This window comes from Peromyscus californicus, unplaced genomic scaffold (genome assembly GCF_007827085.1).
Source record: "Peromyscus californicus insignis strain IS unplaced genomic scaffold, ASM782708v3 Scaffold_5__1_contigs__length_169319896, whole genome shotgun sequence".
Taxonomy (NCBI): domain Eukaryota; kingdom Metazoa; phylum Chordata; class Mammalia; order Rodentia; family Cricetidae; genus Peromyscus; species Peromyscus californicus.
Genome location: NW_026294573.1, coordinates 21,994,036 through 22,019,369, shown reverse-complemented (window position 1 = coordinate 22,019,369; position 25,334 = coordinate 21,994,036). Strand labels below are relative to the sequence as shown.

At 45.1% G+C, this 25,334-nt stretch overlaps 1 protein-coding gene across 2 annotated transcripts; it reads left to right on the top strand.

Moving 5' to 3' along the window:
• Ptafr (platelet activating factor receptor) lies at positions 1 to 24,692 on the top strand. 2 transcript variants are annotated; one of them, XM_052717839.1, is made up of 2 exons: positions 1 to 224; positions 21,011 to 24,692. In XM_052717839.1, the coding sequence occupies exon 2, from the start codon at positions 21,057 to 21,059 to the stop codon at positions 22,080 to 22,082; it is 1,026 nt and encodes a 341-aa protein (XP_052573799.1). In that variant the 5' UTR covers positions 1 to 224; positions 21,011 to 21,056; the 3' UTR covers positions 22,083 to 24,692. The 2 variants fall into 2 exon arrangements, with proteins under 2 accessions (XP_052573799.1, XP_052573800.1); XM_052717840.1 differs by lacking the exon at positions 1 to 224 and adding an exon at positions 8,830 to 8,921.
• The last annotated feature ends 642 nt before the right edge of the window (positions 24,693 to 25,334 follow it).

The window sequence follows — 25,334 nt, the reverse complement described above, 5'->3', positions numbered from 1 at the left end:
GCTCTGCAGGAAGTCTCTTCAGTACTCTGGTCTGGCTGGCTCAGCTTGGAGGTTCCTGTGGCATCCGTTGGAGGGGCCCCGGGTCACTCTGTTTCCTCCCGGGGGTGACTTGGCAGCGACAGGCTCTCTGTTTCCTCACTTCTGCAATTGCCAGGCTACAACAGAGGCTAGCGCTGGGGCTCAGACCCGGAGGGACACGCGGAGTCTACGGGTGAATAGTACAGGTAAGGAAGGTCCCAGTCCTGGCTAGGCCAGGGAGAACCCTACACAGATGTCCTCAGGAGGCCAAAGTCACAGGCCATACTGAAGCGGGCGGGTGGCTGGATTTTTAAAGACCCATTCTGGCATCTTTCTCAGGCCAAGCTTCATGTTTAAAAAGAGCTTTTCTGCTGTGCAACAGGTCAGACCCAGGACCTTACATGCTTGGGCAGTGCTCTACCACTGAGCTCTGTTGTTAGCCCTCTTTTATTTTTATTACTGTTTATTTGCTTATTGTGTTTGTGTGTGTGTCACAGTGCACAGTGTGTGTCGGTCAGAGGACAGCTTGTGGCAGTCAGTTCTCTTCTTCCCCCATCTATGTCCTGGAGATTGACTTTAGTCTTCAGGCTTAGCAGCAGGTGCCTTTACACCGAGTTATCTCATCAACGTCTACTTTCTACATCATGGTCTTGCAAACGGCTGAGGCTGGCCTTGGACTCACTGTGTAGCACGGGCAGGCAAGTCTTGGATTTTCTTTTCCCTTTTTAAAGATTTATTTTATGTGTATGAGCATTTAGCCTGCACGTGTGTGTGCTCACCATGTGTGTGCCTGGTGCCTTGGAGTTCAGAAGAAGGGGATCAGAACTGGAGTTAGAGTTGGTTGTGAGCCACCGTGCAGGTGCTGGTAACAGAACCTGGGTCTTCTCCAAGGGCAGTCAGTGCTCTAACCCCTGAGCCATCTCTCCAGTCCCAAGCTTTGGCTTTCAACCCTTTTGCAGCCTTCTGAGCTGTTGGCATGTCTGGCCTGTCATCAGGTCTGACGTAGGAAGAATTTCTTGGGACCTTGTCTTTTCTGAGACTAAGCTGGAGCCAGTGTGTCCTTATTCACCGGGAGGTAATGGCAGGGATGGGGTGCAGCTACTTAGAGCTCCCTGAGCAGAATGTCATTTGTTTAACTCCCTGTGTGACCTGGGCGAAGTTGTTCACCCTCTCTGTGCCATCCTCCCGGCGGTCTTTCCAGGGGAGGGTGAGCAAAAGGGTCTGGGACAAGGTTGAGTACTTGGGGACCTCACTCACTGCTACATTTCCCCAGAGGATGAGGAAGAGAACTGGGTCACTGGTACAAAGGACTAGACCCGCAAACAGTGGCCATGTTAAGTCTCAGGTGTTGGGGACAGAGCCCAGTGTGGTACTGGCCATCCCTCACGGGCAGGAAGTGTCGGGGTGAGGTTGACAGACCAGAGCTGCTGGGTGGGTCTTGTTCACTAATGAGGGATAAAGGACCCGGAGCTCTGCTCTAGATAGCCAAGTCCCAAAGAGTATGCTGGGGGTGTTGGAGGAGTGTCTGCCAGAGAAGAGGGAATCCCTTCCTCTGGGTACCCAGGCAGAGAAAGGAGGTGACTGGCCTGGCCTTTCTGGGGCTTAAGTTTTGCTTATACACTGGGGCTTTTTTTTGGGCAATTGAGTGGCTTCACTTTTCTCCTTAGTGATTTAAAATTCTGACCTTGTAGGTTTGTAAAGAGGTGGACAAAGAAGGCAGGTGGACGTGCTTTACCGACCATAGGGCAGTATGAACACGGTGTCACCGCCAGTGCTGATACCAGAGATAGTACCGCGAATGCCTCAAGAGGAGCGATGTGTTTGTTCATGTGTCTTCTCACCCTTAGGGTTTGGCATAACCTGTGCTCAGGGAAAGCACTGAGCTGGGTATGGTGAGCACATCTCTGATACCAGCACTCCGGAGGCAGAGGCAGTAGGATCAGGAGTTCAAGGCTAGCCTTAGCTACATAGCAAGTTGAAGGCCAGCCTGGGCTACATGAGACTCCCAACACCTCCCCTCCCAAAATCACATGTACTAAGTAGATGAAAAAATAGTACCATCAAAACTGTGCTTGTTTGGGATGGACAGTGAGCCACAGGCCAGCTGTGCCCTTACATCAGTCACCTTGGGTCACTCCATCTGATCAGGCATGGCTTGGGAAAAGGATTCACAGTCCCCGGCAGTGATGACCAAATGTGGCTCATGGATGAGTTTCCCCTCCTGATTATTGAGATGTGACGAACCCCTGGCATGGCATCTGTTTTATTTTATTTTTTTTAATTAATTTTTATTTATCTTTGACAATTTCCCCTCCCTCTACTCCTCCCAGTTCCTCCCCATATTTTTATCTTTTTATGGGAATTAAAGACCTCCCCTCTCCTGGCCTGCAGACAAGGTCTTGTTGAAGGCCATTAACCCCATCCTTTTCTATATGGGGCCCCTCGGTGGATAGAGCTTGGGCCCAGGATGGGAGGAAAGCTACGCTAGAGTCTGGGAGCCCTGCTGGGTGGGCTCTGCAGACAGGAGCTGAACCAGCTCCTAAAAGCAGGTGTTAGGTCCCCAGCACAGCTGCTCTGAGCAACCACTTTTTTGAATGACGAGGGTGGGAGAAGCCTCTAATGACCCCCTTTGGAGGGTTGAATGACCCTTTCACAGGGGTCACCTAAGACCATCGGAAAACACAGGTATTTACATTTCAATTCATAACAGTAGAAAATTTGCAGTTATGAAGTAGCAATGAAAATAATTTTATGGTTGGGGGGCCAGTTACCACATCAGGAGGGACTGTATTACAGGGTCACAGCATTAGGAAGGCTGAGACCACTGAGCTAGTGTGTGTATTTGTGGGTGGGTGTTCAGCTCTATGGTGGGATCTTTCATCAGTTTTGGAGAAGACTTCAGCTGGCTGATCTAGGAAATATGTCAGTAATTTGTGCGAAGCCCTTTCCAGCTCATAAAGCCCGTTTCCATTTACCAAGTGTGTTAACTGTCTTCCAAACATCTCGCCTTCCACCTCCTGTGACCTCATTCCCCCTTTACAATCCTGCTTTGAGGCTGGCAGGACACCCCAGTTTACAGATAAAAAATCCCGAGACTCCAAATGGGGGAGCGATTCTCTCAGGGTGGTAGTGGGTAGCACCACTGAGCCCAGAGTCCTGCTTCCTTGACTGCAACGACTTTCCCTCTGGCCACTGTGGAGGCTTCTTGACTGGTGGGGGGCCCTGTTACTGCTTGTTACTAGGGAGAGCCCCACGGGGACAGTGAGGGGAGCAGCACCTTGGCCATTAAAACTGCCATCCCCAGTCTGAACCTTGAAAATACTGACAGCGTCTTTCCCGGCCAATCTGACATGGCTTGCTTGCAAAAAGGCCAAAGCCTGCCGACCACATGCTCCCAGCTGTTGACCATGAGATTACCACAGGCCCTCAGACACGGAAGCAGGGGGCTCCAGACAGTTAGTCTGGACGCCATGTTGGCACTCCAGACAACCTTGGGATCTTTGTGATGATAAAGAAATCCCACCCTGTCTCGAAAAACCAAAAAAAAAAAAAAAAGAAAAAAAAAGAAATCCCTACCAGTTGCCATGACAGAGCGGGGCCATGTCCAAAACAGAGAAGAAGGGATTCCAGGGTTCCTGGAAATCTCCTTCCTGGAAGGTTTTGAAGGCTGCAGATGCCCACCCATCCAGTGAACACTCAGGCTCCAAGTCTGCTGGGAGAGACAGTCCCTTTAGAGTGTGAATGTCCCTTCCCCACTGACCATTGCATACAAATTCCTTTCTGCTCCTAGAACAATCTAGTAATTTGTGAATGGTATTGTGTGGAGGAAAAGAGTCTGTCAGTTTGGTAACAACACCCTATAGGAAGATTTTGATTTAGTTTATTTGTGTTTATACTTTATTTATTTATTTATTTATTTATTTACTTTGAGACAAGGTCTTGTGCAATCTAGGCTGGCCTCCGACTTGCTATGTAGATCAGGCTGGGACTTGAACTCTTGATCTTCCTGCCTCCATTCAAAGTGCTGGGGTTATAGGTGTGCGCCACCACCGCCCGCCTCATAGACACGTTTTAATTCACATCATGTGGCATATGAAGAAAAGAAATTTAGCCAGGCATGGTAGGCCACATCTGAAATCTCACCACTTTGGAGGCTGAGGCAGGAGGATTGCTGTGAGTTTGAGGCCAGCCTGAGATATAGAGGGAGACCCTATCACGGTGAATACATAAACAAACAAACAGGAAAAAAAAAAAAGAGGAAAGAAAAGCAAAAGGGAAGTTGGGGGTGAGAGCTCAGCTGAGCCAAAGGTTTATCTTGCATGCATGAGAACCTGGTGCATGGTCTTCATGTAGAAAAGCCAGTCATGGGGCACATGCTTATAATCCCAGTGCTGGAGAGAGCCACAACTGATTTTGAGGCTCGCTGGTGAGTTGGCCTAGCCTAGTCAGTGAGAGACCCTGTCTCAAAAGACAAGTCAGACTGAACCTGAGGAACAACACCCAGAGCAGCTGACCTCTCTCTCTCTCTCTCTCTCTCTCTCTCTCTCTCTCTCTCTCTCTCTCTCTCACACACACACACACACACACACACACACACACACACACACACACACATACACACACACACACACACACTTAAAAAAAAAAAGATTTATTTATTTATTATGTATACAATGTTCTGCCTGCATGTATGCCTGCAGGTCAGAAGAGGGCACCAGATCTCTTTACAGATGGTTGTGAGCCACCATGTGGGTGCTGGGAATTGAATTCAGGACCTCTGGAAGAGCAGCCAGTGCTCTTAACCTCTGAACCATCTCTCCAGCCCCCCAGTTCCCACACTTTCATATACACATGCACAGTCATACCTGAAACAAGGTAGGGTCCCCAGCAAACAGGAGAATTGGCTAATTCTAGCCCTAGCCCTGGGACTCTGTCCTTAAGAAAGATCTTTGTCAGATTTGACTGAGGAAGACCCCCTGAAATCCTGACTACAGACATGGATAAATAAACCTAAAGTAACTGCAAGATACATGACATATATTTTACCTGCTCAGATATTAAAAAAAAATCTTGCCGGGTGGTGGTGGCGCACGCCTTTAATCCCAGCACTCGGGAGGCAGAGCGAGGCGGATCTCTGTGAGTTCGAGGCCAGCCTGGTCTCCAAAGCGAGTTCCAGGAAAGGCGCAAAGCTACACAGAGAAACCCTGTCTCGAAAAAACCAAAAAAAAAAAAAAAAATCTTTAACTGGCTTGTGTACAATGCACAGTTTATATTTGTATTAATACAGATATGTATGTTACCTTTAAAAATTTGTATATTTTCAGAACAAGGGGACCAGACACCAACAAAAATGGCCCATATGATCCAACATCAAGAACAGCTTCAAGGCTACTAGCTGAGATGATCCAGCCTCACAGACTACTCCAGTCAGGACTTGACTATAATCCTAAATTTTCTCAGGGTCCCCCAAAGATTACCAGCACCTCCAATTAGCAGGAAGTAGCCTAGAAAACTAATCCCACATTCCCAAAAATAGATTATGGATGTTTGTCTTTGTTTAGGGGGTTGGCAACAAATTGTTATTGGTCATAGTCAATCTCTTTCTAAAAGAAGAAAGGGGGATATGATATAGAAATATATGATATAGAAATGATCAGTTAAAAGGGTAGATTATTGAATCTACCTTAATCCCCAAAACAACTGTTAATCTTACATTTTTTACATTAGTATGCATTTTGGTTTATTGATACAAATTTCAAGTCAATTTTGTTGTATTGTATGTATATTTCTACTTGTGTTTAAGATATTATGTTTATGTAACTCATTTAAAAATGTGATGTATAGTTAAGAAATACAGTTTAATAGTTATCTATAATAGTCAAACTTATAGTCATGTTAGTTAGGTTTTCTAGGTATATATAGATATAATTCAGATAGATAGGTAATCTTCAAACACTTCAAAGATCTACAGAATATGGCATTTAAAATGTCTTAATAATTTGGACTGTTCATGACAATGAGACACATCTGCTCCTGGCAGCACCAATTTACTTCATAAAAAGATGATGGGCATCAACAAAACTACATAGGAGTTTGCTTTCATTATGGCAAGATTAGCCATTTGGGCAAGAAACTACTTTTGCCTTGACTGCTTGACTGTATGTTGTATAATCTGGCCATGCAGGACCCACAGGAAAGTGACTGCTGAGCTTTGCCAAAACAAGGTGGGATGATCCTTCAGGATTCCTGCTTCACAGAAAAGTCTGCCAGATACTCTAGGCCTACAGGCTGAAGATGGATGCCCCAGTGTTGCAGAGGAACTTTGGGTGACTGTTCAGACAGCCAGATGTCTCTGTCATTTCTAGAATTTTGGAAGTTGCTTACAATGTACTTCCTGTTTACTCAGATAATATTATATCCTTCTGCGGTCTTTGATGGAGTTGAAGACTAGTTAGTTATAATTATAGTTTTTCTTAGTTATGATAAAAGATAAATTAGATATGAAACTTTAGACTCACAGAGATAGGATAGATGACAGAGTATTTTCTTTAATTTTGCCAAATATAAATAGACTAAATATTGTAACTATAATTCTTGCTTGATAACTGTTTTCTTATATGTAATTTTACTATGTTAAAGTTAAAACCTTCTTTTTTTTTTTTTTTTTTTTTTTGGTTTTTCGAGACAGGGTTTCTCTGTGTAGCTTTGCGCCTTTCCTGGAACTCACTTGGTAGCCCAGGCTGGCCTCGAACTCACAGAGATCCGCCTGCCTCTGCCTCCCGAGTGCTGGGATTAAAGGCGTGCGCCACCACCGCCCGGCCTAAAACCTTCTTTTTTGATTAGATAGAAAAGGGGAAATGCTGTGGGATGTTTTTCTGTACACTGTGAATTTGTATTGTTTTCATTGGTTAATAAATAAAGCTGCTTTGGCTTATGGCAAGGCAGGATAAGAGCCAGGTGGGAAATCCAATCAGAGATACAGGGAGAAGAAGGATGGAGTCAGGTTGTCATCTAGCCACCCAAGGAGCAAGATGCTAACAGACCAGTAATGCCACAACCACGTGGCAAAATATGGATTAATAGAAATGGGTTAATTTAAGTTGTAAGTGCTAGTTAGTAATAAGCCTGAGCAATAGGCCAAGCATTTATAATTAATATTAAGCCTCTGAATGATAATTTACAAATGGCTGCGGGACAGGACAGGACAGAAAAGCCTCAGCTAGCTCACTCAGTAGAGCATGAGACTCTTAATCTCAAGGTCATGGGTTCGTGGCCCATGTTGGGTGCCATTTGTAAATGGAGGCTTTTCTCTGTCCTGCCTGATTCTTAATGGGTATTTGAATACTTCCCAGGCCTTAGGGTAGATCTGTGAGTGTGTGAGGAGTTAGTCAAAGAGCAATTGGCTCCCAGCAGGGGCCACATCGTGGCTTAGGAGAGTCCCAGCCTGTCACTTCCCAGCTTTGTGAAAATAGACTGATCTATTTTCTTTCCTAATCCCATATTCTCTCCTGGAATAATAAGCATCTCATCTAGAAAAAAAAATTAGTATAATGAGTATAAACCTATTTTACAAAGCTGATTTGCATAAGATATATGATCCCAACTAAAAACTAATGCCTCAGATATCCCTAGTGAAGGGTGTCTGGTGTCCTGGGTTGAGGTGGGCAGGCTCAGGGTCTGCTCCAACAACTTTCAACCAAGCAAGGGGTAATTGATTCCAAGTGGTGGTGCCTGTATAGAAGGTCTGTGGTTTTCCTCTCTATGCAACCTCTAGTCCACGCCCTGTTGGTGAATGCACCTTCATGCCTGAGGGTTTGCAAGGAGCTGCAAGATTTGTGAGTGAAGTTGAGCATGTCTGATTTACACTTTATAAATATTTAGACATTTCTGCTCTTGCCCTCAACTGACTTCACAAAACAACAAGCTGGCCTGACAGTGAACTCAGTTTTACAGCCCAGTGTCTATGCTGGGGCATTAACTGGCACATTCTTTCTTCTGGCCAGTTCCTGGCGGTGCCTCCCCTCTCACTGTCCTGGTAGGGAACCCTTTTCTCAGGTTCCCTGAGGGCTGCCAGTGTTTCCAGTGGGTACGGGGTAAAGATACAAATGGAAAGATTCTTCTGTTTTCAAGAACATTTATGATTTACCCTACCCCCATCTAAGCACTGGGCCTGGGCAGTTGCTCAGCTTTGACCCTTCAGGGAACTGTGCCAAGGTTAAACTGAGTGGGTCAAGCCTCCTTCTCCTTCTAAGTATCTGTGCTCTCTCTCAGCTTGTATTTTCAAATTAAATTAAAAAAAAATTTAACTGAAAGGTTTATTTACCATACTGCCAGAGGCAGCAGACTGGGTACTGCCAGGAGCCCCGTCTACAGACTAAGGGTTGAGATGTCTCCCTGAACCATTGAAAGCTGTGCTGGCAGGAACTAGAGACTGCTTGGAGCTGGGAAGAGCTGGCATGTGGACCAGAGTCCCTGGGTCTCTGGATCCCTGCAGTTTGTTCCTCTGGCTCCAAACAGATGAGGCATCTGGGAGAGGAAGGATGGCCTGACCAACTGGGCTCAGGCCTGGTTTTAGTCAGTTTGTACTATCATCTGTGAGACTTGTTAGAAGCATGAGATTTATTTATTGTTTGTTGTTTTGAAGCAGGGTCTTTCTCTAAATAGCCCTGGCTGTCCTAGAACTCACTATGTAGAACGGGCTAGCCTCAAACTCACAGAGAACCACCTGCCTCTGCCTCTCTAGTGCTGGGATTAAAGGCGTGTGCACCATTCCCAGTGAGTTTTTTTTTTTTTTTTTTAAAGACAGGTTTCCTAGCCCAGGATGGTCTCTAACTCACTATGTACCTAAGGATGACCCTGAGCTTCTCTGATTCTCCTCTACCTCCCAAGTGTGGGGATTACAGGTATGCATCACCATGCCTACGTTGATGTGGTGCTGGAGATCAAATCTAAGGTTTCCCATATCAAATCCGCAGCACACCACCGACTGAGCCCGAGTTCCCACTGTGAGATTTTTTTCATGTGAAGGGACAGAGGCTCTGAGAGTCACATCACTTTTCTAAAGCCATTTAGCAAGTAAAGAAATGATGAACTGCCAGGCAGTGGTGGCGCACGCCTTTAATCCCAGCAGGCGGGAGGCAGAGGCAGTCGGATCTCTGTGAGTTTGAGGCCAGCCTGGGCTACAGAGTGAGTTCCAGGACAGTCACTAAAGCTACACAGAGAAACCCTGTCTTGAAAAACCAAAACAGAAAAAGAAAGAAAGAAAGAAAAAAGCAATGATGAACCAGACGCAAAGTAGTGTCTTTGTGGCTGGAGAAACCCCCTCCTTCCCACTTCATTTTACCACCAGTTGCCTCCCCAGAAAACCAGACACTTTTTTCTTTGACATTTACCTTGAAATTGTTGTCAGTGGCTTAGTGGTTCCTTTATTCGTTTCCTGGCTGCAGACACTTTGAGTAAAGAAATGAAAATGGTTCCGTCTCTGCTCTCAGTGAGGAAACATCATAGAAATCAATATCTGAAGTAGACATGGTGGCACACATCTTTATTAACCCCAGTCTCGGGAGGCAGAGGCAGGAGGATCTCTGAGTTCAAGGCCAGCTTGGTCTACAGAGCGAGTAGTTCTAGGGCAGCCAGAGCTACATAGAGAAACCCTGTCTTAAAACAAAACCAAGGGCTGGAGAAATGGCTCAGAGGTTAAGAGCACCGACTGTTCTTCCAGAGGTCCTGAGTTCAATTCCCAGCACCCACATGGTGACTCACAACCATCTGTAATGAGATCTGGCTCCCTCTTCTGTGTACATAATAAATAAATAAATCTTAAAAAAGAAAAAACAAACACGAAATCAATATCTAAAGCATATGGTGAGTGGGGCATGGTATTGTAGGCCTGTGGTCCCAGCAAGTCAGAATCCCAAGTTCAATGCCTGCCTGGACAACTTAGTGGGACCAAGAGAGCTAAAGAGAACTTGGGGTACAGCTCAGAGGTAGAGTGCTTGGTTAGCACTCGCAAGGTCCTGGATTTCACCCCAACTACGGACAAACAATCGCACTGAAGTATTATTTAGGTCTGTACACAGGGCAGGGCTCACAAGGTCCTGAGCTAGCCCTCTGACTGGAGACTTTTCTGGAGACAGTCACCATTGTTCCACTAACTGGAGCCCGGACCCCAAAGAATGAAGGTACTTCCTGTGTGGGTGATGGGCAGGGAAAGACTTCCCCACAGATGCAAAATGCCAAGAGCTGCCCAGCTGTGGAGTGTCCCCGTTCCCTGCCCTTTCCACATAGAGCTAGACCAAAAGTGTTTTCCTCAGGAGCCACACAGTCAGGGGGTCCAGCAGGACAGAGGAAAGGCTCAGACAAGGGGCCACCTTGACCCTAAAGGAGAGGGGCTGAGACCATGAACCAGGGCTATGCACATTTTCTGGTCTCTGGTATGTCTTTATTGATTGCAGAGCAATAGGTTATACCTACCATTGTTTAGTACACGGGCTGGGACACTGCTTATCATTAGAGATCTTGCCTAGCATGTATAAAACCCCAGGTTTGAGCTCCAGTACTGGGGGAAAAATTACAGCTATGACTTTCTAAAACAACTCAAAAAACCAAACCAAACCCAAACTATTATATCTTAACATAAATAATGCATTTTTACAGAAAACTGGATTTCCTGAAACAGACAGTTTAGGGGGAAAGAGTGGCATTGTTTACAAAGCTCTTTAATGTTGGATTAAATAAGAGATGGCTGGGGTTTCATAACCACTTCCACATTCACAGTGTGGTGACAAGCGGCTTTGCTAGAAGGAAACAGTTGGTACACAGATGTGTGCTGGTAAAAGGAGGTTTTTTCCCCTTTCTTGTGCTAGCCATGGAACTCAGGGCCTTGGACACACAGGGTAGCTGCTCTCTCTACCCCTGAGCTCAGAGGGATCTTTCAGATAACTGAAAGATTATTTTTCTTTGACTTTAAAAATATTTTTTATTGCCGGGCGGTGGTGGCGCACGCCTTTAATCCCAGCACTCGGGAGGCAGAGCCAGGCGGATCTCTGTGAGTTCTGGGCTACCAAGTGAGTTCCAGGAAAGGCGCAAAGCTACACAGAGAAACCCTGTCTCGAAAAACCAAAAAAAAAAAAAAATATTTTTTATTAAGTCATGTATGTGGTAGTGTACACCTTTAATCCCAGCACTCTAGAGGCAGAGGCAGAGGCTGGCAGATCTCTATGAATTTGAGACCAGCCTGGTCTACAGAGTGAGTTCTAGGACAGCCAAGGCTACACAGAGAAACTTTGTCTCAGAAAAAAAAAAAAAGATTAGTATGCATTAATTATACTGAATAATGGGGTTTATTACAGCATTTTGTGCATGTTTATAATGCATTTTGACCATATTCACCCCATTACCGTCTTCCTCCCATTAATCTGCTCTCCATTCCAATTAGTCTCCCCGAAAATATGCGTCTGTTTTCTGTTTGTTTTGTTTCTTTGATAAGCCAGTGACTTTCATTAGGGTTGCTCACAGGAACATGCAAGGGTGAGGATTTATTTATTTATAGGAGCATGGGTGACCTTGGCTTGTTTTTTATACTTCGAGCATGCTCCTGTGTGTATGTGTGTGTGTGTGTGTGTGTGTGTGTGTGTGTGTGTGTGTGTGTAAATAGTATTGTGCACATGTGTGCAGGTGTACTCACCTGTGTGTATTCAGAGCTGAATATTGGAGTCTTCTACCCTTTCTTGCAAAACCTGGAGACACTTTTTTTCCTGTTGTTTTCAGCTCTTCTGGCAACCAGCAAGCCCAGCAATCCCCCTGTCTCCAACTCTCACTGTTGGTATTACAGGCTTGCACAGAAGGACCATACCAAGTCTTTTCATGGGTGCTAGAATCCAAACTTACATTCTCATGCTTCAGCAGCAAGCACTCTTAGCCACTCTTAACAGCTCCTTTGTTTTTGTTTTGGTCAGGGTCCCACTGTGTAGTCCTGACTGGCCTTGAACTTGGAGCAGTTTAGGTATGCGCCACTACTCCAACTAGCTCATCTTCAACAATGTGTCAAAAATCATAGATAGTGGTTTCTTAATTTTTCTCTTTGAGAAAGGGTCACATGTAGCCCAGTCTGGCATTGAACTTGCTTTGTGGTACCTTAATCTATACCTTGCCACGTGGCTCATGGCTTACCGGTACTTTACATCGTGCTCTTCATGGCAGCGGCTGGCAGCATCTCCCTGCCTCAACCTTCCACCTCCCAGAATTCTCCTCCTCCTTGTCCTGCCTACACTATCCTTCCTGCCTGGCTGCTGGCCAATCAGCATTTTATTTATCAATCAATCATAGCAACATACATTTACAGCATACAGGACATCCCACAGCACTTCCTCTTTTCTGTTTTTTTTTAAAAGGAAGATTTTAACTTTAACATAGCAAAATTACATATAACAAAACAATTATCAAGCAAGAATTACAGTTACAATATCTAGTCTATAATATCTAGTCTATTTGTATTTGGCAGAATTAAAGAAGATATCCTATGTATCTTATATTTGTGAGTCTAAGGTTTTATATCTAACTTATCTTTTATCATAACTAAGGAAATTATAACTATCTAGTCTCCAGCTACATCAAAGGTCTCAGAAGCATATAATGTTACCCGAGAAACAGGAGAAGGACACAAGCAACTTTCGGGAGTCTTGCGAGAGTAGACAGAGACAGCTGGCAGCCTGGACAGTCATCCAAAGTTCCTCTGTAAAGTTGGGACATCTGTCTTCATCCCACAGGCAGTCACTTCTCTCTGGGTCCTGTAGAATGTCTGGCAGTTTCCACTGCGAAGCAGGAACCTGAAGGACCATTTTGCCAAGCAAAGTTCAGTGGTCACCTTCCTCTGGGTCCTGCATGTCCACTTGATCAAGCAGTCCAGGCAAGAACAGTTTCCTGCCAAAATGGCTATTTTTGCCAAGAAGAAGATAAACTCCATATGGAGTGTCTTCGATGCCCATCCTCCTCTCTGAAGTAAATTGGTGCTGCCAGGTGCAGACATGTCTCACTGTCCAGAAAGTCTAAATTTTTAAAACATTTTAAATGCCATATTCTGTAGGTCTTTGAAGTGTTTGAAGATTACCTGCCTAATTGAATTATATCTATGTATTCCTAGAAAACTTAACATGACTATAAATTTGACTATCATAGAAGACTAATTATTAATCTGTATTTTTAATTATCCATTACAATCTAAATGAGTTAAGTAAACATAATACCTCAAACAAGAGTAGAAATATATATATATATATATATATATATATATATATATACAGTATAACAAAATTAAGTTTACACTTGTATCAATAAACTAAAATCTATAGCAATGTAAAACATTTTAAACAAATTGCTCTTTAAAAGGAGGTTCATTAATCTACCCTTTCATCCTACCACACCTACACTATCCCCTTTTCATCTTTAGAAAGAGATTGCTTTTATAATCACCCTGCTTTAAATAAAAATATTGGTTTTTCTCTGTCCCACAGCAGAGGGCTCTTCTGATATGGGACACAAGAATCTCTCAACCTTTTCTTTTAGCAATATGCTTGGGTTTAGAGAAGGAGTGAGCCAATTCCATCTCCAAAGCCAGCTTGGTATATTTGGGAATTTGGGCACAGCTTCTCTTACTACTTCCTGCTGGAGGGGGGTGCTGTATCTTATGGGGACACAAGGAAAATTTTAGGATTATGGAGTAGTCCATGAGGGTGTATTGTCTGAGCCAGTTGCCTTGAAACCGTTCTGGATGTTGGATCATCTGGGCCATGGTGTCTTCAGAGAAGTTTCAGGGGGTCTTGGCTGGTTAAACCTGATGTATCTTAAACTGGAACAAATCCATAGCCTCCTGCTTTCTGTGGAAACAAAAACAGAGCCTCCTTTCCAAAGCAACATATCTTTAGATCCAAATTTTGAAGTCAAGGTACCTTTAAAATATACATATGGTTTAACACATCTGCCTTTAAAATCAAATGTCTCTCTGCAGCTAAAAATCCCAAAGACAACACAATCCAGATTCTCTGTGTGATATCCATCATTACATGGCTTATTTTTTAAACTACCTTTACTGTCTTTTTAAAAACTTTATTTTTTTAAAACTATTTGTTTATATTACTGTCTATATTCATTCTTCTCTCTTCCAATCCTACATACATTTTTACACATAATGTAAACCATTTAAAGTCTTGTTCCATCTGAATCTGCCTTATTGTGTAACTATTGCTTTAAACTGCAGCAGTTAGTACTGAAGCAGAAGTCTTGGCTGTTAGCTCCGCCCAATTTAGCTTTTCAACATTGTGGAGATAATTCATCACCAGCACTGGGAGCCATAGTGGATCTATGCTTCTATCCAAACAGCGTGTATCCCAGAAACCTCTCTTTTTTTTTTTTCTTTAATGTATCAGCAAAGGCTAAATCCACCACACAGCAGCAGCATAATGTGTGGCTTGGAGACACCTCATTACTGCCATACTACAGGTCAAGTGCTCACACCACAAACCCGCCATATAGTAGCTCAAGCATACAGGCTGCGACTGACTTGAAAGAGACAACTAGGAAGCTGTTTTAGCTCCGTTTTAGAATCTTCTTTCTCAGATTTTAGGTGGAAACTCTTGCCAACCTGTTGGGTACCATTTGTAGCTGAAGTTATCCTGTTCCTGCCCAGCTCCCATGGCCCTCAGACCCAAGCAAACATACAGAGACTTATATTATTTATAAACTGTATGGCCTAATGACTCAGGCTTCTTGCTAGCTGTTCTTATATCTTAAATTAACCCATTTCTATAAATTTATACCTTGCCACGTGGCTTGTGGCTTACTGGCACTTTACATCCTGCTCCCCATGAGTGGTGGTTGGCAGTATCTCTCTGCCTCAGCCTTCCACCTCCCAGAATTCTCCTCCTCCTTGTCCTGCCTATCCTATACTTCCTGCCTGGCTACTGGCCAATCAGCATTTTATTTATCAATCAATCATAGCAACATACATTTACAGCATACAGGATATCTCAGAGCATAAAGGCATGAACCATCATGCCTGGATTGTCAGATATATAGTTATATATTTCTTTCCTCTGCCAGAGTGATTCAGAGGCAAGCTCAGCTCACAGATCAAATTATTGCATAGATGTTTTTCTCTGGAAGGCCATATTATAGTTCTGTTTGCTGCAGAAGACTTTTGTAGATGTTATCCATTTCACATAAAAGTATTAACAAGATGTATGCTTAATGCTTAAGATTTAGTAAAAATGATAACTTCCAGGTTGACCAGACGGCTTGGTAGGTGTAAGAGTGCCTGTTCACAAGCCAGATGACCTGAGTATGATTCTTGGGTCCTATGTGGTAGAAGGAAAAAACCAACTTACAAAAGTTGTTTTCTGACCTCCTCATGGGCACCATGGCACTTGTGTGCACAGGCACACATACTTTTAATAAATAAATGTAAAAAACATTTTAAAAGATAACTTTCTTGATTTATCAAAGACATTTAAGAATTCTATTTATATTTGCATGCATTTTTTTTTTAGTATTATGGTTTTTGTGTGTATGTTTGTTTGAAGCAGAGCCCAAGTAGCCTAGATTGGTTTCAAACTCCTTATGTAACTGAGACTGGCCTTGAACTTTTGATCCTCTTGCCTCAGCCTTTTTTTCCCCCTCTGAGACAGGGTTTCTCTGTGTAGCCCTGGTTGTCCTAGAGTTGGCTCTGTAGATCAGGCTGGCCTTGAACTCACAGAGGTCCTCCTGCCTCTGCCCCCCTGAATGCTGGGGTTAAAGGTATGCACCACAAAAACAGGCTGAATATTTGTTTATCTGTTTTTACTCTTCAAGTCCTTGGTTGTGAAGAAGTCAGTGTTTCCCTTTTAATTTGATTTCACTGAATCTGTGCTTAGGAGACTGACAGCTGCTCACCATTGCTTTTGCACTGTCAGTGCAGATGGGATATAGTGAAAAAGGAAAATGGTAGCTGGGTGTGATGACTCACACATGTAGTCTCATCACCTGAGAGGCTGAGGCATGAAGAGTGTTGTAGGCAGACTTATCTGTCCCACCAGCCAGTTCCAAATAACCACACAGAGACTTATTATTAATTATAAATGCTTCACCAATAGCTCAGGCTTGTTACTAGCTAATTCTTACATTTTAAATTAACCCATATTTCTTATATTTGCTCTGCCATGTGGCTTGGTACCTTTTTTCACTATGGCAAATTCATCTCCAGCTTCCTCTGCATCTCCTCAAGACTCCTGAGACTCCTCCTCCTTTTTTTCAAGATCTCTTTTTGTCTGTCAGTTCAGCTTAACCTCTACCTGTCCAGCTATTGGCCAGTCAGCTTCTTTATTAAGCCAATCACAGTGATATATATTCACACAGTATAAAGGAATATTCCACAGAATGTCATGAGTTCAAGGCCAGTCTGACTATTTTTTTTTTTCAAGACAGGGTTTCTCAGTGTAGCTTTAGTTGTCCTGAAACTCACTCTATAGACCAGGCTGGCCTCAGACTTACAGAGATCCACCTGCCTTTGCCTCCTGAGTGCTGGGGTTAAAGGCATGTGCCACCATTGCCCAGCCAGCTTGGGCTATTTAGTGAATTTGAGCCTAGCAAGAGCTATGGTGTGAGACATCTCTCAAAACAATAGCAATAAGAACAACAAAAAGAAAAGCGATGTTTTAGTGTTAATATAAAAATCCTGGCTACATGATCTCATCCTTGACTCCTTGTTCCCACAGTCCACCCTTAGTGAATTGCTATGGTGTGACTGCTTTTAGGAATGGGAAACACCCCTGGAGAGCAGAAGCTGGCAAATTTGTTTCTGGGGAAGCAGCATAAAATATGTCCTCTGCCAGATAGGATGACTTGTGTCTGCAGTCCCATCTGTTCTGGAAACTGAGGCAAGAGACTCACTTGACCCTGTTCAAGGCCAGCTTGGGCATGGTGGCACATGCCTTTAATCCCAGGAGTCAGAGGCAGGTAGATCTCTATGAGTTCAAGGCCCCTGTTCCATGGATAGCTAAGGCTACACAAAGAAAACTTGACTTTGAAAAACAAAACCTGACTTGAAAAACAAAACAAAACAAAATCAACAAAAATATTCTCACATTAGCAGAATAATTTATAGTGTGACTCAGGATGATTTTTTTTAAAATGTTAGAGAAATTGTTGTGATTTATCAGGAATTCTGAGACCCACATATATGACATATAAATTACTATCACGCTAAATGGAGCAAGGACAAAAAATGTTCTCAACAAAATTTCAATGACATCCTATAGTTTCTTTAAATGTATTTAGTCTCTTTCAAGTGTTTTCCCTTTGGAAGGCCCCTGAAGGGATGATGTCATTAACAAAGTTTCTCACCCATTCCTATGCGGTAGTTTTTGTTCCTGGGAATAAATGTTGAAGAGACAGCTTTTCGTTCTCACAGGTGGCTCAGCCTCCATGAAGAACTGAAATTCACATGAGGTCTGAATTGTGAGTTGAAACTGGCCAAGTGAAAGGAATGGGGGATGGGGTTGTTCTTGTTTCCTTTCTGATGCTTTGGTAAACATTCCCACCAAGCCAGGCTGTGGTGGCGCACACCTTTTATCCCAGCACTGGGAAGGTAGAGGCAGGAGGATCTCTGAGTCTGAGATCAGCCTGGTCTACAGAGTGAGTTCCAGGAGAGTCAGGGCTACACAGAGAAACCCTGTCTGGAAAAAAACCAAACCAAACCAACCAACCAAACAAAAATTCTGACCAAAAACAATGTGGAAGAAGAGTGGATTTGCTTGGCTTACTTAGTCTGTCATTGGAGAAAGTCACGGCAGGGAACTGAAGGCAGAGAGCAGTTAGCTGTACCACACAGTGTTACCTCCAACCAAGGAACTCACTTCACAGCCAAAGAAGGACAGCAGGAACCACAGAGGATGCGACTTGCTGGCTTTTTATAGGGTTCAGGATCGTCTGCCTAGGGGATGGTATCGCTCACAGTGTGCTGGGCCTTTCTACATCAATGAACAATTGAGACAATCTCCCATGGACATACTCCACAGGCCAATCTGATCTAGGTAATTTCTGAATGAAAGATCTCCTCTCAGATGACTCTAGATTGTGTCAAGTTGGGGGAGGAGGGACTAACCAGAATATGTAGCTTCATGGTAGAACCCTTGCCTAGGCCGTGGGTTCCACCAGCATTCAGAAGGAGGATGGAGAGACAGAGAGAGAGAGAGAGAGAGAGAGAGAGAGGGAGAGAGAGAGAGTTCAAGGCAGCAGGTTGAGTATTTTGGAACTGTGAGGTCTAGATAGGTCTGAAGTCCTTCCAGAGAAGTCACTCTAGCTGGAGACTGGTGGGAAGGTGGCCCAGGGTGCAAGCAGAGTGGCCTCTGGAGAACTGGAAGTCAAGGCAAGGGACATGTGGTGGCTTCCTTCAGTCCTGGCACCGTGCACATCCTCTGCTTGGAATGTTTGTATCACCCTCCTTCATCCTCCAGGCTCTCACAAAGTGCCACCTGTTTCCCCAGATCCCTTTTTGTTCTCCCTAGAAGCGCTCCTTTTGTTCGTTGTGTGGCAGCCAGTCTGTCTAATTCCTTTAGCTGTTCTCCCTCAGGAGACCATAAGCTCCTTGAAGGCAAGGCTACTTGGCTGTGCTCTTCAGTATGCCTGATGTGAGTCTGTGCTCAGAGATATTTGTTGATGGATGGATGGATGGGAAAACAAATGGATTTGAGATCCTGACCACACGTTTTTTCTATAAATATTTAGTGTATGTGTATATGTTTATCTGCATATGAGTGCATTACCCTTGGACTGAGTTACAGGCACTTGTGGGTCACCCAGCATGGGTGTTGGGAACCGAATTCAAGTCATCTGCAGAAGCGGTACCCCCAACTCCATCTTGTAATAGAGGTGTGACCTTGGCTAAGTCATATCCACTCTGTACTCCTGTTTTATTAGATAAAGGGAGAGGCAAGGTCTCCAAGGAGAGTGGATACTGGGGGAAACTACTGAGTAGAATTTGAGGAGTGGGATGATGAATAGTTTTAATTTTTTTCTTTTTGGAGGCAGAATCTCGCTGTGTAGCCCTGGCTGGCCTTCATTTCAGAGATCTGCCTCCCCAGTGCTAAGAGTTAAGGCGTGTGCCACTGTGCTTGGCTTTAGCTTTCGTCTTTAAGGTACCTAGATTTTTGTTTTGAAATAACTTCAGGATACTTTTTGGAGGGAGCAGTGTTGAGACAGGATCTAATGCAGCCCAGGCTGACCTCAAATTCACTGTGTAGCTGAGGATGACCTCAAACTCCTGATCCTCCTGCCTCAGCCTCCCAAATGCTAGAATTACATACTGTGCCACTTACAGCCACCTCGCTAACTTCAGGACTTTTCTTTAGTGAAGTTGTAAAATAGTATGAATAAAGTCCATGCTTTCCCCAAGCCTTCCCTAATATAACAGACCTCGAATACAGTTGTCAAAACAGAGAACCGATTTTTTTTGCCCCAGTTCTAGAGGTGGAACTGAGTTCTAACATATCAGAGCAAGCGTTCCCTCACAGAGCTCCACTCCCAGCCCCAGGAAGTTCATGTTGAGGCAACATTAGTAACTAAATTATGGGTGTTATTTGAAATTTATCAGACTTGTTTCCTCTAGTAAACATTTACTCTGTTCCAAGATACAATCCAGGATTCTACGTTGCATTTAGTTTCTCTCTCTCTGTCTCTCTCTCTGCGTGTGTGTGTGTGTGTGTGTGTGTGTGTGTGTGTGTGTGTGTGTGTGTGTGTGTGTGAGAGAGAGAGAGAGAGAGAGAGAGAGAGAGAGAGAGAGAGAGAGAGATTCATGCTGTAGCCCAGGCTAGTCTTCAACTCGCTAAACTCACTATGTAGCCCAGGCTGGCCTGATATTCACTTAATCCTCTTGCCTCAGCCTCCCAAGTGCTGGGATGACATATGTGAGTTACCATGCCTGGCTATATGAATGTTTAGTCTCCTATAATCTCTGACAGTTCCTCAGTCTTTCCTTGTCTTTTGTGACATTCACACTTTGAATAGGCACTGGCCAGTCATTTTGAAGGATGTTTATAGTTTTGATTTGTTGGGTTTTGAATGGAGTAGGAGGGTAGGCTGGAGGTCCAACCCTTGGTCACATGCAGGCCAAGCAAGGGACCACTGTGCTATAGGCCTGCATTTGTTGAATGGCTAAAAAAAATTTTGAGACAGATTCTCATTATATAGCTTAAGGTGTCCTAGAACTCCTTTCATAGACCAGAATGACTTTAAAACCACAGTAATCTTCCTGCCTCTCCCTGCCAAGTGACTTCCATTACAGGTGTGTACCACAATGCCTGTCCTAAAAGTTTTTGCAATATGAACTTTTTAAAAATCTTTTTTATTTTATTTATTTTATGCATGTGAGTGCTTGTCTGCATGTCTGTGCACCACGTGTGTGCCTGGCACAGGTCCAAAGAGGGCATCCGATCCCCTGGAACTGGAGTTACAGCACATACATACACCACACACGCAGAGGCACACACAGAGAGGTCAGGTGACTAGTACAACTCAGTTCTCTGCTTCTTCCACGTAGGTCCCGGGCATCCAATCAGGCCACCAGATTTGGCGTCAGGTGCCTGTATCCACTGAATCATCTCCCAGGCTGCTAACCTTATCTATGCAGGCTCTGCCTCGCTCTTTTTTTTTTTTTTTTTTTTCTTTTTTTTCAAGACAGGGTTTCTCTGTGTAGCTTTGCGCCTTTCCTGGAACTCACTTGGTAGACCAGGCTGGCCTCGAACTCACAGAGATCCACCTGCCTCTGCCTCCCGAGTGCTGGGATTAAAGGCGTGCGCCACCACCGCCCGGCTCTGCCTCGCTCTTAATCCCAGGGATTAAATTTCAACATGAATTCTAGAGAGGACTCCAACATTCAAACTGTAGCAAGGAGCCTTGGAATTGACGTGGTAAGGGAGTCCCTCACTGGTTCTTTATTAACCAGAATCTTTGCGTGTTCTTCTAGGCACATACAGCACCCTAGGATCAGGTGACCCTTCCAGCCCAGAGCAATGGAGCAAAATGAATCCTCTCGCGTGGATTCTGAGTTTCGATACACCCTCTTTCCGACTGTTTACAGCATCATCTTTATACTGGGGGTGGTTGCCAATAGCTATGTGCTATGGGTCTTTGCCCGCCTGTACCCTTCCAAGAAACTGAATGAGATAAAGATCTTCATGGTGAACCTCACCATCGCGGACCTGCTCTTCTTGATCACCCTCCCACTGTGGATTGTCTACTATTACAACGAGGGCAACTGGATCCTACCCAAATTCCTGTGCAACCTGGCTGGCTGCCTCTTCTTCATCAATACCTATTGTAGTGTGGCCTTCCTGGGTGTCATCACTTATAACCGCTACCAGGCAGTGGCCTATCCCATCAAGACTGCTCAGGCCACTACCCGCAAGCGTGGCATCTCTTTGTCCCTGGTCATCTGGATATCCATCGTGGCTACTGCGTCCTACTTCCTGGCCACAGACTCCACCAACATAGTACGCAAAAAGGATGGCTCAGGCAATGTCACCCGTTGCTTTGAGCATTATGAGCCGCACAGTGTGCCGATCCTTGTTGTTCACGTCTTCATCGCATTCTGTTTCTTCCTCGTCTTCCTTCTTATCTTCTACTGCAACCTGGTCATCATCCACACGCTGCTCACGCAGCCAGTGCGGCAACAGCGCAAAGCCGAAGTGAAGCGCCGGGCGCTGTGGATGGTCTGCACGGTCTTGGCGGTATTTATCATCTGCTTTGTGCCCCATCACATGGTCCAGCTGCCCTGGACCCTAGCCGAGTTGGGCTATCAGACCAGCTTCCACCAGGCTATTAATGATGCCCATCAGATCACCCTCTGCCTCCTCAGCACCAACTGTGTCTTAGACCCCGTCATCTATTGCTTTCTTACCAAGAAGTTCCGGAAGCATCTCAGCGAAAAGTTTTACAGCATGCGCGGTAGCCGGAAGTGCTCCAGGGCCACTACTGACACCGGAACTGAGGTGATGGTGCCGGCTGATCAGACTCCTATCACGTTACTGAAAAAGTAATCTCTGTCAGACCCAGAGTCTCCTCTTCTGTGGACCTCACAGACTGAGCTGGGAGAGGTTTGTGTTTGTGGCCAACCCCTCCTGGGACCCTGGTGGACTGTAAAGTGTGGGAGTTACTTTCTCACTGAGACGGGGTGGCGGGACTGGCCGCTTGTTGGAAAACACCGAACTTGAATGTTTCTTTTCATCCATCTCTGGGTTAATACTAGCAACTGTGGCTGATGGTCACACTCCAGCTAGGGCCAAACCTTGGGGGTAGACTCTGAGGCACCTAGTTCATCTAACTGGGGCTGCAGCCTTAAGATTGGGCAGTGACTTCTGGGGGCTACAGGCAGAGGAAGGGGTTGTGGAGATAGGACTCTTCACCCGTCCTATGGAAGATGTTTGCAGGGAACCGTTGGGTTTAGGATGGTACCCTCCCTTCTCCACCCACAGATACAAGGTCTTTGTGACAGTTCTTAGAGGAAGTGGTTTGGTGGAAGCCTCTGACTGACCCAGTAACTTGTTTTAAATGTAACCAGAGGAGATAATACAAAAGCTGACTGGAAGCTAGGATGAGAGCTTATTTCCTGAGGCAGCTAAGTTTCTGCTCAGACCTGAGAGACTGGAAGAGATGGTTCCCTCAGGACACCACAGTTTCAACTTCCGGCAGGCAGCAACTTCTTTTGGTGACCTCTGGATACCTGCTGGTGATTTTTTGACCAGTGTGTTAATCACATTTCACTCACTGTGCCCAGCCTCCCTGTCAGAAACAATTCAAAGAAGGAGAGATTTATTTGGCTCACAGTTTCTGAAGACTTCTGTCCATCATGGTAACGAAGGCATGGTGGGGCAGCTCGGACTATGGAGGCAGGAACAGGAGGAGGCTGAGGTGTTCATGTGCCAGTGAGCCCGGAAACAAGACTGCACTTTTTTTTTTTTTTTTTCAAGACAGGGTTTCTCTGTGTAGCTTTGTGCCTTTCCTGGAACTCTTTTTGGAGACCAGGCTGGCCTTGAACTCACAGAGATCCACCTGGCTCTGCCTCCCGAGTGCTGGGATTAAAGGCGTGCGCCACCACCGCCCGGCACAAGACTGCACTTTAAACAGGGGATGGAGTACAACTGTCAGAAGCCAGCCCCCAGCCACCTACTTCTATAGCCAGTTCCTACCTCCTAAAGGTTCCACAGTCTCCCAAAGCAACACTGTTAGTGAGAATAAGCATACAGAACACAGTCCTGAGCCATCGAGATCAGGTAAAGGCAGTTGCTGCTAACACGGATGATCAGAGTTCGATCCCAGAACCCACGTGGTGGAAAGAGAACAGACTCCTGCAAGTTGTCCTTTGACCTCTTCACGCATGTTGTGGCACACACATGTCCCGCCTCTCCCCCCCATAAATAAATGTACAAAATCAATACAACAAAGCAAGACAAACATGACCCCATGGAGATGCAGGGTATCTTATATTCAAGATACACAAGCTATTACATTCAATCGAGGTCCAATCCTGCCCTCTGAGCAGTGGCTAGAAACCTCAGACTCAGAACTCTGGGGAACTTTCCTTGGTTTCCCGAGCCTTGTGCACCTTAAAAAAGAAAATGTTCTTTCTTCCAGCTAGTGTCCCCTTGACGTTGGACCAGTTGATTCCTGTCTGCCAGACAAGCATCGGCCGGTAACCTGACTGGGTTTGGGGTGATGGCTATGGGCTGTCCCGAGCTGACAGTAACTAGGTAACTAAAGTGGCACACTTGAACTTTGGCCTCTTACAAACTCAGGTTCAAGTCTCACCTGTGCTAGGTGCTGTCTAGGAAGTGGGAATTCAGTTTTCTACCTCTCAGTGTTATTAGCTGGGAGGTACAACCTACCTCGCCGGCCTGTTAGGAGCAAGCGCGTGCTCAGCTGACTCTTGTTTACTCATCCCTGATCCTCCCCGCATTCCTATGATAGGAAAAGAAGGGGTGGAGTTGGACATCTGGATTCGGGGTGCTGTTGGGGGCTTTGCAAGCCACTTACTGAAGTCATTGAAACTCGGGAGCTGTGACCGTGTCTGTGTAAAGTGAGTGGATTGGGCAGCCACCTGGGTAGACGGATGGGTTTCCAAAGAAAGCAGATGTGTTAGGCAAAGCAGAGGCCAGAGAGAAACCACGAGCACTGGGTCTCAGCCTTCCTAATGCCGCAGCCCCTGAGTACGAACCTCATGCTGTGGTGACCCTCAACCATAAAGTTATTTTCGTTGCTACTTTATAACTGTAATTTTGCTACGTTTATGCATCATAATGTAATGTAAATATTTTTGGAGAAAGAAGTTTGCCAAAGTGCTCTGGACCCACAGGTTGAGAAGCACTGCACTGGAGCCTGGAGAGATAGAATACGCAGCCTCCAGGGCCAGAGGACACTCCTGCATGCTTGCCCTTGAGTCCTGGGAGGTTTTTGGGGGCAGGATTCCCTTTCTTCCTTTAAGCTCATTCAGATGGGTGTCTGGTATCTTCAGCAAACAACCTCTTCTGTGTTTCTGTGCCAATACAGCATATTCTGAATTCCATTCATCTGCATATCCTCCTCGTCATTGTTTTGCAATATCCAATGTACCATGTATCCATGTTTACTTAATAAACATTTTTGTTTTTAAATTGGGTCTTTTTTTTTTTTCTTTTCGGTTTTTCGAGACAGGGTTTCTCTGTGTAGCTTTGGAGCCTGGCCTGGAACTCACTCTGTAGCCCAGGCTGGCCTCGAAAATCTGCCTGCCTCTGCCTCCGGAGCGCTGGGATCAAAGGTATGCACCACGACCGCAGGAAAAAAGAGGCTCAGAGGAGTTCAGTCACTGTATGAGAGCAAGTAAGTGGCAGAGTCATTAATATTCAAAGCTAGAAGTCTCAATAAGCACAGGCTTCCTCTCATCCCTCCTCCGCCATGTCACTGTACCCCAAGCTACCTCTTCTAGGCATCTTGTGGGTGCTGGGGCAGGAGCTGGTACAGGTCTCCACCCTGGTGTTGGAGGTCTTTTGTGCAGTTTATACGGCCTAAAACCCCATGGGGACTCTTCCCAGACTTAGGTACCTATAGTCAGGCACTTTGGATATGGGGAGATAGACACAGACATATGCTTCTAGGAACCCCAGGAGCCAGAGCAACATTCAATCCCATGCCTTTAATCCTAGCACTCGGGAGGCAGAGGCAGGTGGACTTCTATGAGTTCAAGGCCAGCCTGATCTCCAGAGCAAGTTCTGAGGCAGGTTCCAAAGCTACACAGAGAAACCCTGTCTCAAAAAAGA

Excerpts from the sequence above, each read along its gene's own strand:
- Ptafr (XM_052717839.1), top strand. The coding sequence starts at position 21,057 with ATGGAGCAAAATGAATCCTCTCGCGTGGATTCTGAGTTTCGATACACC.